General features: G+C 42.4%; 1 protein-coding gene across 14 annotated transcripts in view; it reads right to left on the bottom strand.

The window, feature by feature from the left end:
• Positions 1-228: 228 nt before the first annotated feature.
• Positions 229-13779, bottom strand: part of mecom (MDS1 and EVI1 complex locus) — a 129658-nt gene continuing 116107 nt past the window's right edge. For 5 of the 14 annotated variants that reach the window (XM_018681136.2, XM_018681134.2, XM_018681139.2 and 2 more), the window contains 9 exons: positions 13541-13631; positions 12065-12091; positions 8053-8219; positions 7762-7839; positions 5918-6087; positions 4730-4874; positions 2581-2826; positions 2281-2467; positions 229-2176 (listed from right to left, as the gene is read on the bottom strand). In XM_018681136.2, the coding sequence (XP_018536652.1) occupies positions 2042-2176; positions 2281-2467; positions 2581-2826; positions 4730-4874; positions 5918-6087; positions 7762-7839; positions 8053-8219; positions 12065-12091; positions 13541-13631 (1246 nt within the window). In that variant the 3' untranslated portion in view covers positions 229-2041. The remainder of the gene's footprint in view (positions 2177-2280; positions 2468-2580; positions 2827-4729; positions 4875-5917; positions 6088-7761; positions 7840-8052; positions 8220-12064; positions 12092-13540; positions 13632-13779) is intronic. The other 9 variants (XM_018681135.2, XM_018681142.2, XM_018681138.2 and 6 more) reach the window with 3 other exon arrangements.

Below are 13779 nucleotides of genomic sequence, written 5' to 3'. Positions count from 1 at the left end.
AAAAAGAGGACCAGAGTTCAGGCTCTCCCTCGCTCTTGGAGGCCATGGGAGCGCCAGAAGAAAGCGCCAGGTGGTTTTCTGACTCATGTCTCCTAGTATAAATCTCTGTTTGGACCAAAATGATGGGCAGCCATAAGGACTATATAGAGCCTGCAGGTGTGAGGAAAAAGGAGAGACAAAGGGTGAGTAAAATGTTTAAGGAGAAACAACGAGAAAACGGAAGACATGTCAATCCACATTGTAATCCTTTATTTCTTAGTTGTTCCTCCCACAGTATTGAATTGAAATGCATAACAGTTACATTGTAGAAAGCATTAAAACAAAGTACCTCAACTTGCTGATTACTTTTTAAAATCGATTATAAACAAAACAACGACAAAAAACAAACAAAAAAATCTGGTCCCTCAAAACGGGAGAATAAATGAAAGTAATCTGTTATTTATCATAAGTTTGGCACAAGGGATTAACATGAACCGAACGTCACACAAGCTTGCAGACAACCGTAGAAAATGTCAGATACAGATCTTACCAGACCAATCATGCGCTTATGAAGAAATTATACCTGGCTTTTTTTTTTTATTCATTCTTTATGTTTTTTCATTTTTTACAATTGAATCATTAAATTGTCATAGAAAAAAAAACCCTAAGTAATATCTATTCATCGACCGGTTTCATTAGAAGAATAAGGAGTGAATTGTATGTTTAATACTATCCGGCACTCAAATGTAATCTACAAACCCCTTTGAACTCTGGGATAGCCCGGTGAGGAATCTCCCCATCACCTGGGCTAAGAGCAGTGCTATTCAGTAAACAAACTACAGTTTGCCAAGAAATAAATACAATTCTCAACATACAACAGCAAATAACAACAACAACACCAACAAAAAAACAAAAACAAAAAATGAAACAAAAAAAACAAAACAAAACAAAATCATGATTGTCTAAAAATGAAAGACACACGAGCATGGAGTAGCTAACAACTAGCATTCAGGCTATTTAGTGGTATTGTTGGCTGACTAGGATGGATTCAAGGATTTTGAAAAAGACATATGCCCTTTACAGAACAACAATTAACTTCAGCACTGGCTACTTATCTCAGTAAAAAAAAAAAAGTGTTTTCTTCTCTTCCACTAAAAAGACAATCTATTTATATCCTTTCACAGATAGCGCAGGTGGGCGGGATGGAGTGCAGTGGAGAACAGTTGGTAGACACTTGTGTACAGTGCTGTGATTGTGCAGACACACACAGTTATGAAAACGCAGATGGGAAACTGGCCTGATTTCAGTTTAACAATTACTTTTTAAAAATTTCTTCTTCAATGACTTCAGTGATATTAAAGCGCTGTTAGCGCTGTCCTTACATGGAGCGGTTTTCATCTGAACTGAGGCTGCTAACCCCACCCTTCATTTTTTATCATCAAGTACATGTATTTATGAGAAACATCTGTGGCTCTCTAGGGGTTAAAGGGAATTCTTGTAATACATTTTAAAGATACATTTTGTCAGATGAGAGGGATCTTATGCTTTACGCACAGTGAAGCTGAAACTGGCTGTCTTAGAGACACAACCAAACTCTCCCTCATGAAATGTTCTCCTTGCTTTGTATGTGCTGGGCGATAAATGCAGTCTAGCAAATACATCAGCACATCTATCTTCCATGTCCACCAGCTGCCTTTGCTGTGCAAAACATAGAAATTCAGCAGAATAAATACAGCTATTATTATTTTAGCATTATTATTTTCACCACTTCCTGGTTGGTGTTAATGTAAGAAATCAATTTTAAGTCTCAGAGGGACATTTTGCTCTCTATCTGTTGGAGGTTTTCTCGGGCTGGGGCTGGGGCTGGGTTCTGCATGGACAGTAACCCCGATTTGTGTGTAAGGCGCTCCGCTCAGCAGTCAGATGGGCTGTGGTTCTGCTCAACAGTCACTCTGTGGACGGTCAGGGGCCCCCCCACAGATAGCCCCCTGTAATGGGCTCCCAGTGCCATAGGTCAGGGTTGGGGGTTGAGAGGTGAATGGGAAAGCGCAAAGGGGTGTCATCATACATGGCTGAGGGATTGGATGGCGCTGGATTCAGCAGCAGCCCGTGCCAGACTGTGCCACATGGTGGCCGGGGTGTGGGTAGCTGGGTGGAGAGAGTCCTTTTCAGCCAGAGACAGCATCATGGCATACGCCTGAGAGAGAGAGTGAGGTTGATTATTTTTAACCACCATGCTTAAATGCAAATATGTATACTGTGCAGGTAAACATGCATATGAACTGTCAATGCTTCTGTTACCTGAGACTTCGATTTCCTAAAAAGTGGCTGTTTGACTGCCTCGGTCAGAGAGGGGGAGCCAAATGATCCATCGTCCTCCTCTCCATCTCCATCACTCAGTTCGCTTTCCTCCAGCTTGCGCATGTCTGAAAAGTGACGAATATGATCCAAGGCTGAGTAGCCGCTCTGCTCCTCCTCATCCTTATACCTGTGGGTCAAGCAGAAAATTAAAATGAGGTATTTTCAAGATACTTTTGACTACTGCATCATTTACACAATATAAAATTATATTTTAGCTGTGTGCCTCTGTATTGAATTTACCCCCTAGGAGAGGTTTTGCAGTTGAGGTTCAAGTCGTTTGGCCCAGTGAAGTCCATTTCGTCCTGTATGATGTCATCACTAAGGTTGCTCGGAGGCACCTCGCCTTCTGGTTTCCCAGAGGTGTTGCTAGGCTCTTCCCCTTCTTCTTCATCAGCACCAAGCTCCTCCACTTCCTCGTCTTCCAGGTCACGTGATCCATGGCTGGCCATAAGTGGCTTCTCCTCTTCAAATGGACCACCATTTAACCTGCAGACCAGGAGCATTAATTAGACCAATACAGCTTAATAAAGTAGTAGACGTTTTAAGGAAGAAAAAATCACAGTGACATTTACCTTGTTAATAGTACAGTTTATAAATACACTCTTTTTATGTTTGAGAGAAGAAAGAGTAGTGAAGATACTGAGATTTGAATTGAGAATCGAAATCTGGTGCTTCCTTATTTAGTAACATCAGGAATGTGACACTGCAGTGAAAACAATATATTGCTTTAGTACACATAATGGGTGCTGGCTTTTATCTTCTTGTGTGAATTCTTTCTCTACATATACAAAAACAAAAGAGTGCATGGAATAAAGAGCAGAGAGAGGATGGATCTGAGGCAGGACATGGCAGCTGGGATAGAGCAGAGCCGGAATCCCGTTTGTCATCGAGGCTCTGGGGCCCCTTTGGGCACAGCAGCACTAGGTTGATCGTTGCAGTACTTAAGTGGAGTGCTCTGCCTCTCTCCTTGTTTATTTTCTCTGCTATCTCGTATTCATCTAATAGGCAAAATATTTAGCTGACAGCCCCATTTGGTGAGAGAGTTATGAGAGCGTTGCCAACCGGCCCATTCCTTTATCCCCGCGGAGGGAGAGAGGGCCAGCTATCCAAACTGCCTGAGTCTTAATCTGTCCCTCTGTCTCAGCGCCACAGGAAACCACCATTTGGTAAATCATCTGGAACCACATTAAGACTGATTCACTAATTACACTCTGGGACGTCTTTCGTCAGCTCCCAAAAATGCCATTTCTCACACAAAGGAGTCAGAGATGAGGACTGAGAAATGGACGCAGAGAAGCAGACAGATAGGAAACAAAACACATCAAGCACATTGCCACATAATTACAGGATGCCTATAAACAGGATACCTGCACTGGAATTGAAAGGGATGCATTTGAGCGTGCAGTGACTCCAGAGGAGGGAATTATCGCTGATTATATTTTAGCACAGGATCTACATCAACTTTTCTTCTTTATCGGCAGCTGATAATATTGTGCTTTCGACAGAGCTCCCGCTGGGACAGGGAGTTAGAGGCTGACGAGGTGGTATTCGTGCTGTGTTGAGCTTGCAGGGCTGAGAAGAGGGACTAGCTCCAGAAGAGAGAGCGAGAGCTCTGTGATTAAGAAAACAGATTCGCTAATTACGCTTTCAAACGTGGTAATTTGCTGAGGATAAAGTATCTATCAGAAGTAGTCAGTAGAGAAGCACTTTGAAAGGAAACACGGGCTGACCCTTTGACCCCACCCCCTCTACCCTCTTCCTGTAGGCAGACATGTTGGTTCCAGATGTGCTGTACTCCCCCCCAGCCTCCCGCCTCTCTCCCCGTCCCTCTGACGCTCTACTGCCTGGCCCTGCTCTCACAGGCCTTCTGCACAATCATACACCAGTCTGTGAGATCTCTATCTGGCCTTATAATCTGCCGTGTGATCACACCAACGTGAGGCACGTGAAAACAAACTCGGAGACCTGAGCAGACCTCTCAACTGCTATCTGACCTGATCACAGCTCCAAGAATTTATTTGCATAATGCTCAGGCAAAGTTGCATGCATGCAGATATCTGTTCGTACGTGTGGCCAAAAGGCAACTGATACAAAGACCTCGTGCACGTCTCCAAAACCCGTGTTTATCTTAAATGTCATCAGAGATGATTGCTCTCTACTCCAGACCCCTGAACATGATGTGATTATTAACGAAGGCTGACTGGGTGGTATGAAAATGCAAGTCTAAAATGGGCTGATAGCAGCTGACCCATTATTCATTCTTATTCAAGCCTTTGGAGTCCTTTTTAAGTCTAACAATGCTAATAAAGCCACAATTACTGTAAGAGTTCAGGGAGGAAAAAAAGGAAAAGAGAAAAAGGAAGACCTTAACACATGAAACTTTGCTTACCCTTCCTCGGAGGGGTCTGGGGATGTCTGGTTCTGGCCAGTGTTGCCAATGAAATTTCTTATTTCGTTGAAATAAGAGTCTTCTTTGTCATCCAATATGGCGCTGCTACTGTCCAGTTCAGACTGAGGAGATGACATCGCAGTGCCTACAGAAAGAAAAGTGTGTTTTGATAGTTTATTATGAAGCCATGAAACATTTCAAAATGTTTTTTTATTGTTAAAAATTTTAATAAAATTATGCCATAAACCCATGTTTGTCTGCTGCTGTTAAATTACACATAAGACTCTTTAAATAGAAACACACTCTCTTCACACTGTAGCAGTGTTTTTTTTTTTTTTTTTTTTTTTTTTTTACAATGCTTTAATGAAGTGAGTGAAATATTCAATTCCATTTTTTCCCCACTGATGTAATGGTGGCTGCATTACATCATAGGGAAAAACTGGATTGTGCATCATGTTATACACATTTCCACTGAATTCTCCATGAAATATTTGGTACCTTTGGAGACCTTGAGATCTGGACGACAATTTAAAATAAAGTTATGTAAGATATGACAATGTTTGGCCACACAAAATGCATTTGTAATGCTGGACCTGCCAAAGCGTCCATGAGGTTTAAGAGGCAATGGTTTTATTACCCTAACTATGGGAAAAAAAGCCTTTGCTGCTTAACATTTTCAATCTGTTGTCTTTATCACAAAATACCACGTTTGCACTGACATCTACAGAGGCTTGGTTCATTCTCAGAATGTGCTGAAGGCTGGGGATACATAGTTTGTTGCTGTCGGCTACTGGCCAGGTGTCACTGCTTGCTCTGCTGATTCAGAGTCACTGTGATGCAACCTATCAAACCCATAAGCTGAGCTGCTGACGAAAGCAACTCATTCAAAAAAATAAATAATTAAAAAAAATAATAATAATTTCTGCGGTGCTGTGGAGGTCGATGACAGATTTATATTCTTACATTTTTCAGCTTCTAAAATAGTTTCCAATTGAGAGTAAATTATGATTTATATTAATCAGCAGATGTATTTATAAATCTTACGAATCAGCAAACCAGCTTTTTTCTCTGATGAAATATGGAAAAAGAAAGCTTGAAACAGAGGAGAAAACTTCAATAATAATATTTTCTATTAATATCTCCACAATCTACAAACCAGAGACATATGTACACTTTTTCCCCTCTCACCTGACAGGTTGCCATTCTCATGCTTCTTGAGGTGACGGTCCAGGTTGGTCTGCTGACCGAAGCAACGGTCGCACAAGTGGCACTTGAAGGGTTTCTCCTTGTTGTGGATGTTACGAATGTGACGTTGCAGGTTGGAAGAGATGCTGAAGGAGCGGTCGCAGTATTTACACCTGCAGGACAAGAGGAGACATTTCAGTTTCACAACAATTATTAAATGACAAAAACAGAGAAATACACACAAGCTGCTAGTCATACAGTACAACATACAGAAAGTACAACTGTACAGCATAATGAATCAGGGGCCGATGGTTTGTTCTGTGGGAAACATAATGAGATACATAATATAGGACACACACCACACACACACAGACAGTCCCAGCAGTCCCACAGTCCCAGACATGATGGAGGAGCTTGTTTAAGGTGAAACAGCTCTGCCTCTTATCTCCAGCCAGCGCAATAAAATTGCATTCTTCTCTCACAAAATAAGCACGCAACAGATTTGGTTCTACCCCTGTAAAATTAGAGCCTCTTGCCAAGTTTCTTCATGCAAAATTATACGAGAAGATTACATCTTTTCTTCTGGTGGAATTAGCTCGCTCGATTGGCTGTCCCTCAGGAACCCCCCGGTTATCTCCACAAAAAATTACAATAAACAGCAGTGATCTTTAATGGCATGCCAGCGTGTGGAGTGCAGGCTATCAGGCTGGGGCAGTAGAGGCCTGCGTCTGTCTTTCTCTCTCCCCTGTGGTCAGCAGGCCTCCTCCAAGCTTTGGGCCAACATTCCTCTACCTTAGTAACTACAAAGCCGAGCGGTGCTAGCCAGGGCTTACTCATTATCCAAATGTAGTAAATGTGCAAGATTAATTTTTACATGTGTGCTGAACTGCTGCTGCATTGTTACTTCTACCTCAGCAGCACCTGGAAAACTCAGCAGCAGCGCTGATGAGGTATAGAGGCTGAAGAGGGAGACTTTGTTAACGATGACCAAAGTTTCCCTAACAGTAAACAAAATTGCTATGATTACTATTATTATTATTACCATGATTCCTGAAAAAAAGGACTTAATCTTGTGATAACCTTTTTAGTTGGCAAGAAAGCCTCACTTGGTGCGGCAAGTAGCCAGTGGGCTTACAGATGACTACGAGTCTGGCCTCATGTGCACAAGAGAAATGACCACAGCTGCCGGGCCTGGACATCTGCCCGTGCTCCTCATCTCCCCAATTTTTCTACCGAACTTCCTCCCTTCCCCTCTGCTCTGCTCTTTTACCAGCCCAGCTTCAAACTCCCCCCACCCCACCCCCTCCACCCGTCACCCAGGCGACGGACACCATTATTCATCAGGCAAATTATTTAGCAGGAGGATAATTATTCCAGGCTTTTACGGCATAAGAAAACATACATAAACTCTGTTCTAACTGTAGACAGCAGTTCCCTGGGAAAACATCCTTGCTGCTGTTGACAAATGATCTGAGTGTCTTGGTGTTTCTGTCTGCTTGAGAACACAGTGCGTTGTGCGAAAGCGTGTTTGGTGCTTTTGCTCATATTTGTGGGGAGAGAAAAGTACTTATTCATGGGGGAGTTAATGTGCTATTGTGCAAATCTGACTCATGACTAAATGATCATTTCCCCATATAATGTTGTATTGTGTGTTTTCCAGGGAATCAGGAGGATAGTGGGAGGATGCTGGCAGAGGGTGAGAGAGGAGGATGATACTCATCTGACATGTTTCTGTTGGACTGACACAAGCCAAAACTAAACACCCACACATCACTTCAACATAGCACGCAGCTCCAAGAGATAGTGTGTGTGAGAACAGTGGCTCTTTCAGACTTGTATAGTCTTACCTATACGGTTGCTCTCCTGTGTGAGTCCTGAGGTGGCGTGTCAGGTTGGCAGAGCGTGGAAATATTTTCCCACAATATCTATAAAAGAATAATAATTTTAGAAATTAAGTATGGTTTACCTGTGTTACTGTAGTGATCTAAAAAGTGTATAATTTAATATTCAAAAAACACAGGAACAAGAACTTTGACACATGAGCACATAAAAAGTAAAAATACCCACAAAAGGAAAAAAAAGAAGAAATTTTTGACCATTATGAAAGTTAAAAAATAAGAAAATACATGTGTAGTTACCTGCATGTGTAGCGCTCCTTGCCCTTGCGCAGCAGCGTCTCGGGAAGTGCAGAGGGTGGGGCTCTGAAGTCAAACATGGAGGGGACAGAGCGCAGCAGGTCACCAGACTCTGGCTTCAAGGAGCCAAATGTCTCCAGCTTCTCTGCCATGTTCTCGATGGCCGACATCTGAGGAGACAGAGGAGAGGAAAGACAGAGTGAGGGGTTAGACTTGTGCTTGAAAAACATACTCAATGCTCCTTTAGTGCTGCAAAGTCTAACATGCAAAGCAAGGAAACTGATGTTTAAATGGAAATTTATCAGTTCTGAAAAAATCCTAGACCAAATTGATTTCTGGAAACAAACATTATCTCAAGCTGTGAGATTTCACCTATTTTTAATTAAAATTTTTTTACTTGTTCAAAATAACTCTGATTATTTTCACAACTTTGATACTGGAGATATTCATGCAATTATGCTGCAGCAAATCATTGCACATGTTTTTGTTTCTGATTGCAGGATGTTGTAAAATGCAAAAAGTAAAATGAATAATTTAGCCCAATATACCGGTATGGGCACATGCTCTAAACACTGAAAGAATTACAGCAACCATACATTTTTACATTTGCAGTAGATGTCTTTACATTTCATACGGGTAGATCTGATTCTGATTTACTGAAGATATAATTAATACATTCTATACAGATTTGTTCGTATCTAGTTTGATTGACGAGCCTTGTTTACAGGCATCACACCAGGTGAAATGAAGTGAAACAGGTACAGGGTGAATTCTTATTATGACGTTCATTAATGATTCATGCATCACAAGGTCAAATCCCTGGTATGTGTGTATGACAAGTACATGTGATACTGATTCATAACCTTCTGATGAAACGAAAAAACAGTACTCTCCTGGTCATGGTCAGCGCAAAGCAGGTGTGAAACTTTTTATGTCTATTTCAAGCAACTCTCTGTACTCTTACAAACACACATTTACATGTACTGTAGATACATTAACACAAAAAGATACATACAGGATTAAGGACTGCAGCCAATCTGCTAATGAAGCTGAATGTTTGCTTTCATTAGATTCTCTCAGAAGAGATATGTGTACTTGTCAGTTGGCCTCTGTGTGCATGTGTGTGTATGTATATGAATGAGGAACTATGTGCTGCATGGTGGCCATAGTTGATTAATTACCATCGATGTATGTGAAAGAGAAAATATATGTATGTGTGTGAGAGAGAGGAATGTATTTGTAATACATTTGTAGGTGTGAGAGTGTGTGCGCAAAATGTGTGTACTTACAGGCATGGGTATTGTATGTGAGCGTAATTGTACGAGCTTAGTGTGTATCTGTGTGTTGTCAGATACATGTCCCTATGTGTGTGTGCGTCTGTGTGTGTGTGTATGTGTGTGTGAGTGTGTGTGTGTGGCAGAGGAGTGATTCATGTCCACTGCTGGGCTGTAAACCATTCTGTGCACAATGTGGGCAGACAGCACATTCGTCAATATGAAAGATGTTGACATTACTGATCAAGGGCCAGACACGGGTAATAATGATATCGCTGTGCTGAGAGGGGCGGGATGGGGGAGGAGCGGGGGGCTGGAGTGGGAGTGAAGGGAGAACTAGAGGGAGGAGGAAGAGGGAGGGGTGGGGGTGGTGGGGGGTCCCAGTAGGCCGCAGGGCCTGTCAGCCCATCTCACACACACACACACAGGAGGTTTTTTTGCCTTCGTTTTTTAAAGGGGCCACAGACATTTGCATTATTTTGCGTGTATTGAATTTTCAGCCTGTTTCTTATTCTAATTTCAATAAGCCAACAAATCAATGGTGATTCGGGTCCTCCACCAGAGCCCTGCTCCGACTCTGACATTCCATCTCCTGCTTTCACCCCCTGTCACTCTCAGGCTTCACGCCAAGACGGAGCAGACTGAGGGGAAAGAAAGAGAGGAAGAGAATCGGAGAAGAAGCATGATAAAGGACTAGACGACAGGGGAGAAGAGGGGACGAAAAAGAAAGAAAGTAAGAAAGAAAGAAAGAGAAAAAGAAAGAAAGAAAGAGTCCAGAGAGAGAAGGGCTGATGGATGGTGGCAGAGCCTGGTGTTGGGAGCGGCTGATTAGGAGTGACGGCTGAGTGTAAAGTTCCTGCCGCAGCCGTCGACGTTCCCACTGAGGGAGGATGTGGAGTGTCAGGTCCGTTTGATTATGAATATGCCAATGCTGCATGCCGTGAATCAAAGGCGACGGAAAGACAGAGAGAGAGAGAACAGAGAGAGAGGAAGGAGGGAATGGATTGAAAGATAGGCAAAGGGGTTGCCGGGAAGAGGGAGGTGAAATGCTTTCATATTTCTTTTGAATGTGCACTGTGTATTTCATTGGGCTCTTTTCAGGCACTGGAGTGAATGCTCAGTTTGTCTGCCTTGCTCAATGAGAAGTCATAACTCTCGGGAACATTAGGGCCCCTAAAGCTGTCGGCAGTATCGAGCCTGTCCGATAAGACACTTTCTAGAGCTGAAACTACTCCATCCCAGCTCCATCTACTGGGCAATTCTGATCCCACCTCAACCCACTTGTGCTGCTGCACTCTATTAGGAGTTTAATCTCACACCTCTCAACCTTCGCCTCTGTATCCTATAAATTAAAGGCATAGTTATAAAAAAGATATTGGTATTTGTCGGGCTGAATGAAGTGGAATGAAGTGCCACTGAATACTGTGCAACATTCAGTTCTTGTTCTTTGGGAAATGCAAGAGTTAACATGTTTTTCTCAAAAAGTTAACAACTGACCTTTGTACATGACAATAATTACTACATATGTAATTACTATACACATATACATATATACATTCCTAGTTTATAACTATTTTCGAACTCAGTGTTGCATTTTTTCTTTTATTGTGTTGCACCAAAAATAATCAAAAGTGTTCTGACAGTTTTTCCAGGCCAGTCAAATGCTTTGTTTGCAGTCAAACAGTAGATGATTCACATAGTCAATCCAATGGATTAGATGCATTAATGATTGAAACTAGTAACCATTAGTTTGCCACAGATTGCACTTCAAAAACCTTCAGCTATTGAACTGTTTTTATGGATGGTGAGTCAGGTTCATTAGGCCACTGTCTGACAATGCCATGTGTGTGAAATGTTCTACTTAAAGGACAGGAGGATAAACAGCTCCACATTTTGCTCTAAAGTGATTTTTCAAAGGTTTTATAACCTCCTCTACTCCTTTGTGTAAGAGACCCCCCCTAAAACCCACCCACCCACACACGCACATCCAAACACACACACCTCCCGAAACCCCCTTGTCCTTCCCCCCTCGGGCAGTGTGTGTGAGCGTCTGTGAACTTGCTTGTTGCTGTAGCGTCGCTCTGGGACCAGCAGTTGATTGGCTATCTTCAGATGTCAGTGATGCTGTGAGGGCCTTAATTAGTGAGATGCATTCTCAATTGTTGATCTTAATCGGGAACCAGATGTTTGGAAGGAGGAACTAACCCCAGCACCCCCCCTTGCCAGTGTCCCAAAGAGACTGTTACCCTTGCGTTGATGTAAAGCAGCCCCCCTTAACACCACCCTCCGCTCCACCTTCCACTCATCTCCCCCATGCCCATTTGCAAGAGCCCTACTTCACTCTCCAAATAAGCAAACATATATTCAGAGCTGGTGGATAGACAGGGTGTAGCTCGGCTGGAAATCCCCACTTAAACCCTTTCATGTGAATCAGAGAGGGGATACGTCTAGATGTAAAGATGTAAACAAACCAAAAATCAAGGCTCAAATACTCAAGGTGAATCACTACAATATACTATAATATGATGTTTAATATAAACACTCAAATGAAACTTCTCACAAATAACACAGAAATGGACACACAGTCCAGTCAGTTTGTGATGGTGATTGGCTAAAGCCATGCGAATGCTGGGTGATGTCAGTCATAAACTGTTATGCAGCCCATGCATTAATTAGGGGATGGGGTCTGTTTGGTAGAGGTACAGACACATGACAGTACTGTAGGTTAAAGAGGAACTTACCCAAGTTCTCTGATCTGGCAAACGAAACTGAGGGGCGGAACAGAAGGAAAAGAGAAAGCAGTCAGAACCAGGAAGTGGCGCATGAATCAACAGCTTTTGATTGGACACATATGGGTATAGAAGGGATGATGGGTCTCGCTGTGATTAAATTTGAATGAGCAATGTGCTGCCTATCTATGGAGTTATGGTGCTGGAATTATAGGAGGCTCTAATAGTTCCCAACACTTCCTGGTGTTCAATAAGCTCATTATAGCAGGCTACAAATACAATTCCAGTATGTAATCTAAGCCAGTATTGCTTAGCAGTAAAATTTCCTGCCAGGAAATAAAAGGCTGAATCACTAAAGGTTGAAAAAAGTTCCAGTCCCCTAAGCTTTGCAACCTCTTTTTTTTTTTGATATATAGCTCAATAGTGAGTCAGGTGACTGAAAACAAACCCCCTCAAAAGTATACAGAAGGGCCCCTTGCCTGGTCTGGCTTAGACCTACCCAGGTCTAGTGTTTCTGGGAATGATTTGTGTGTCCAGACATCATAAAGTCATAAAGATGGTCTAAGCACTCTGTTAGTGTTTCTACTGATAGGACACCTCATTAAGGCGTGTTGGACGGCCATGTGGCTGCTGCAGCCTGGGCCCATGCAGCAGCCTGGACAGGGGACATAAATCAGACAAATGAAACAGCCTGTAAAAACCAGACCTGAAACGGCCAGAAAAGAGGGAAAAAAAATCATATGCTTGAGAAAGTGGTGTTTTCACTTTCCGAAGGACCGTTCTCACCCGCAGGGGAAGGTTGAACAAATGAACGTCAACGCAACACGTCATAGACACACATACACCCGCGTGCACGCACGCACATATACACAGAGTCTCACACTGGAAATACTGGCACGGAGAGCCCAGGGGCAGAAATCATTTCTTTAAGAGCATATCATTTTTTATATTGTAATCAAAGACACATTATGGGAAGACGTGTCACAGGGTGCCCTTTCTTTCTGCCACATCTGTTTCAGATAGCCAACAATGGGGCTTAACAGGCAGTAGCTTGGATAAGGCTGGAGCCACATACTAATCCTCATTAATCCAGTTTGGTCAGTCTGTGACAACCAGTGTGAATAAGAGCTCCTCATAGAAAGAGTCATAATATATCTTGACTGGTTTAACACCATGCTGCTGTGATGTCTGTAGCTATAGCTAGCGGTGAATTTCTGACAGTGATGTTGCCCAGATAAGATGATATGAATCATCAAATCACAGCCACTGTGAACTCAAAAGGGAAGAAATAACCAAAAACTATGCATACAGATTAGGGATGTTGCTGTCTATCTAGATTCAACATGAGAATGTAAGATAAGCTTTAAAACTAAATAAACTTAGACCAGTGGACTGATAAAAATGTACAGTGGCAACTTTTTAAAAAAATATTTCCTGTAAAAGTCCCAAGTTGTCCCAGTTCCCACCAATGACCCAAACAGAACCCACCTGTGGATGGAAGAGGAAGCCTGGAGCTGGCCGCATGTACTTGTCTTTCAGAGTCTCAAACGGATCGCTCATTCTCCTCTTCTCAACCCTGCTAATAGTAGATTTCTATCAGCTCTTAAAGCATGCACAGCAGCAACTATTGGTACACTTACATTCAGTATAACAAAAAGTTACAATTGGCAATTACATGCTAGTAAATGACACCAGAAGAATGAAATCTTTCTTGTACTATTCACACA

The sequence above is a fragment of the Lates calcarifer genome, linkage group LG21 (assembly GCF_001640805.2).
Source record: "Lates calcarifer isolate ASB-BC8 linkage group LG21, TLL_Latcal_v3, whole genome shotgun sequence".
Taxonomy (NCBI): domain Eukaryota; kingdom Metazoa; phylum Chordata; class Actinopteri; family Centropomidae; genus Lates; species Lates calcarifer.
The sequence above is the reverse complement of the archived record's forward strand: the minus strand, read 5'-3'. Positions and strand labels throughout refer to the sequence as shown.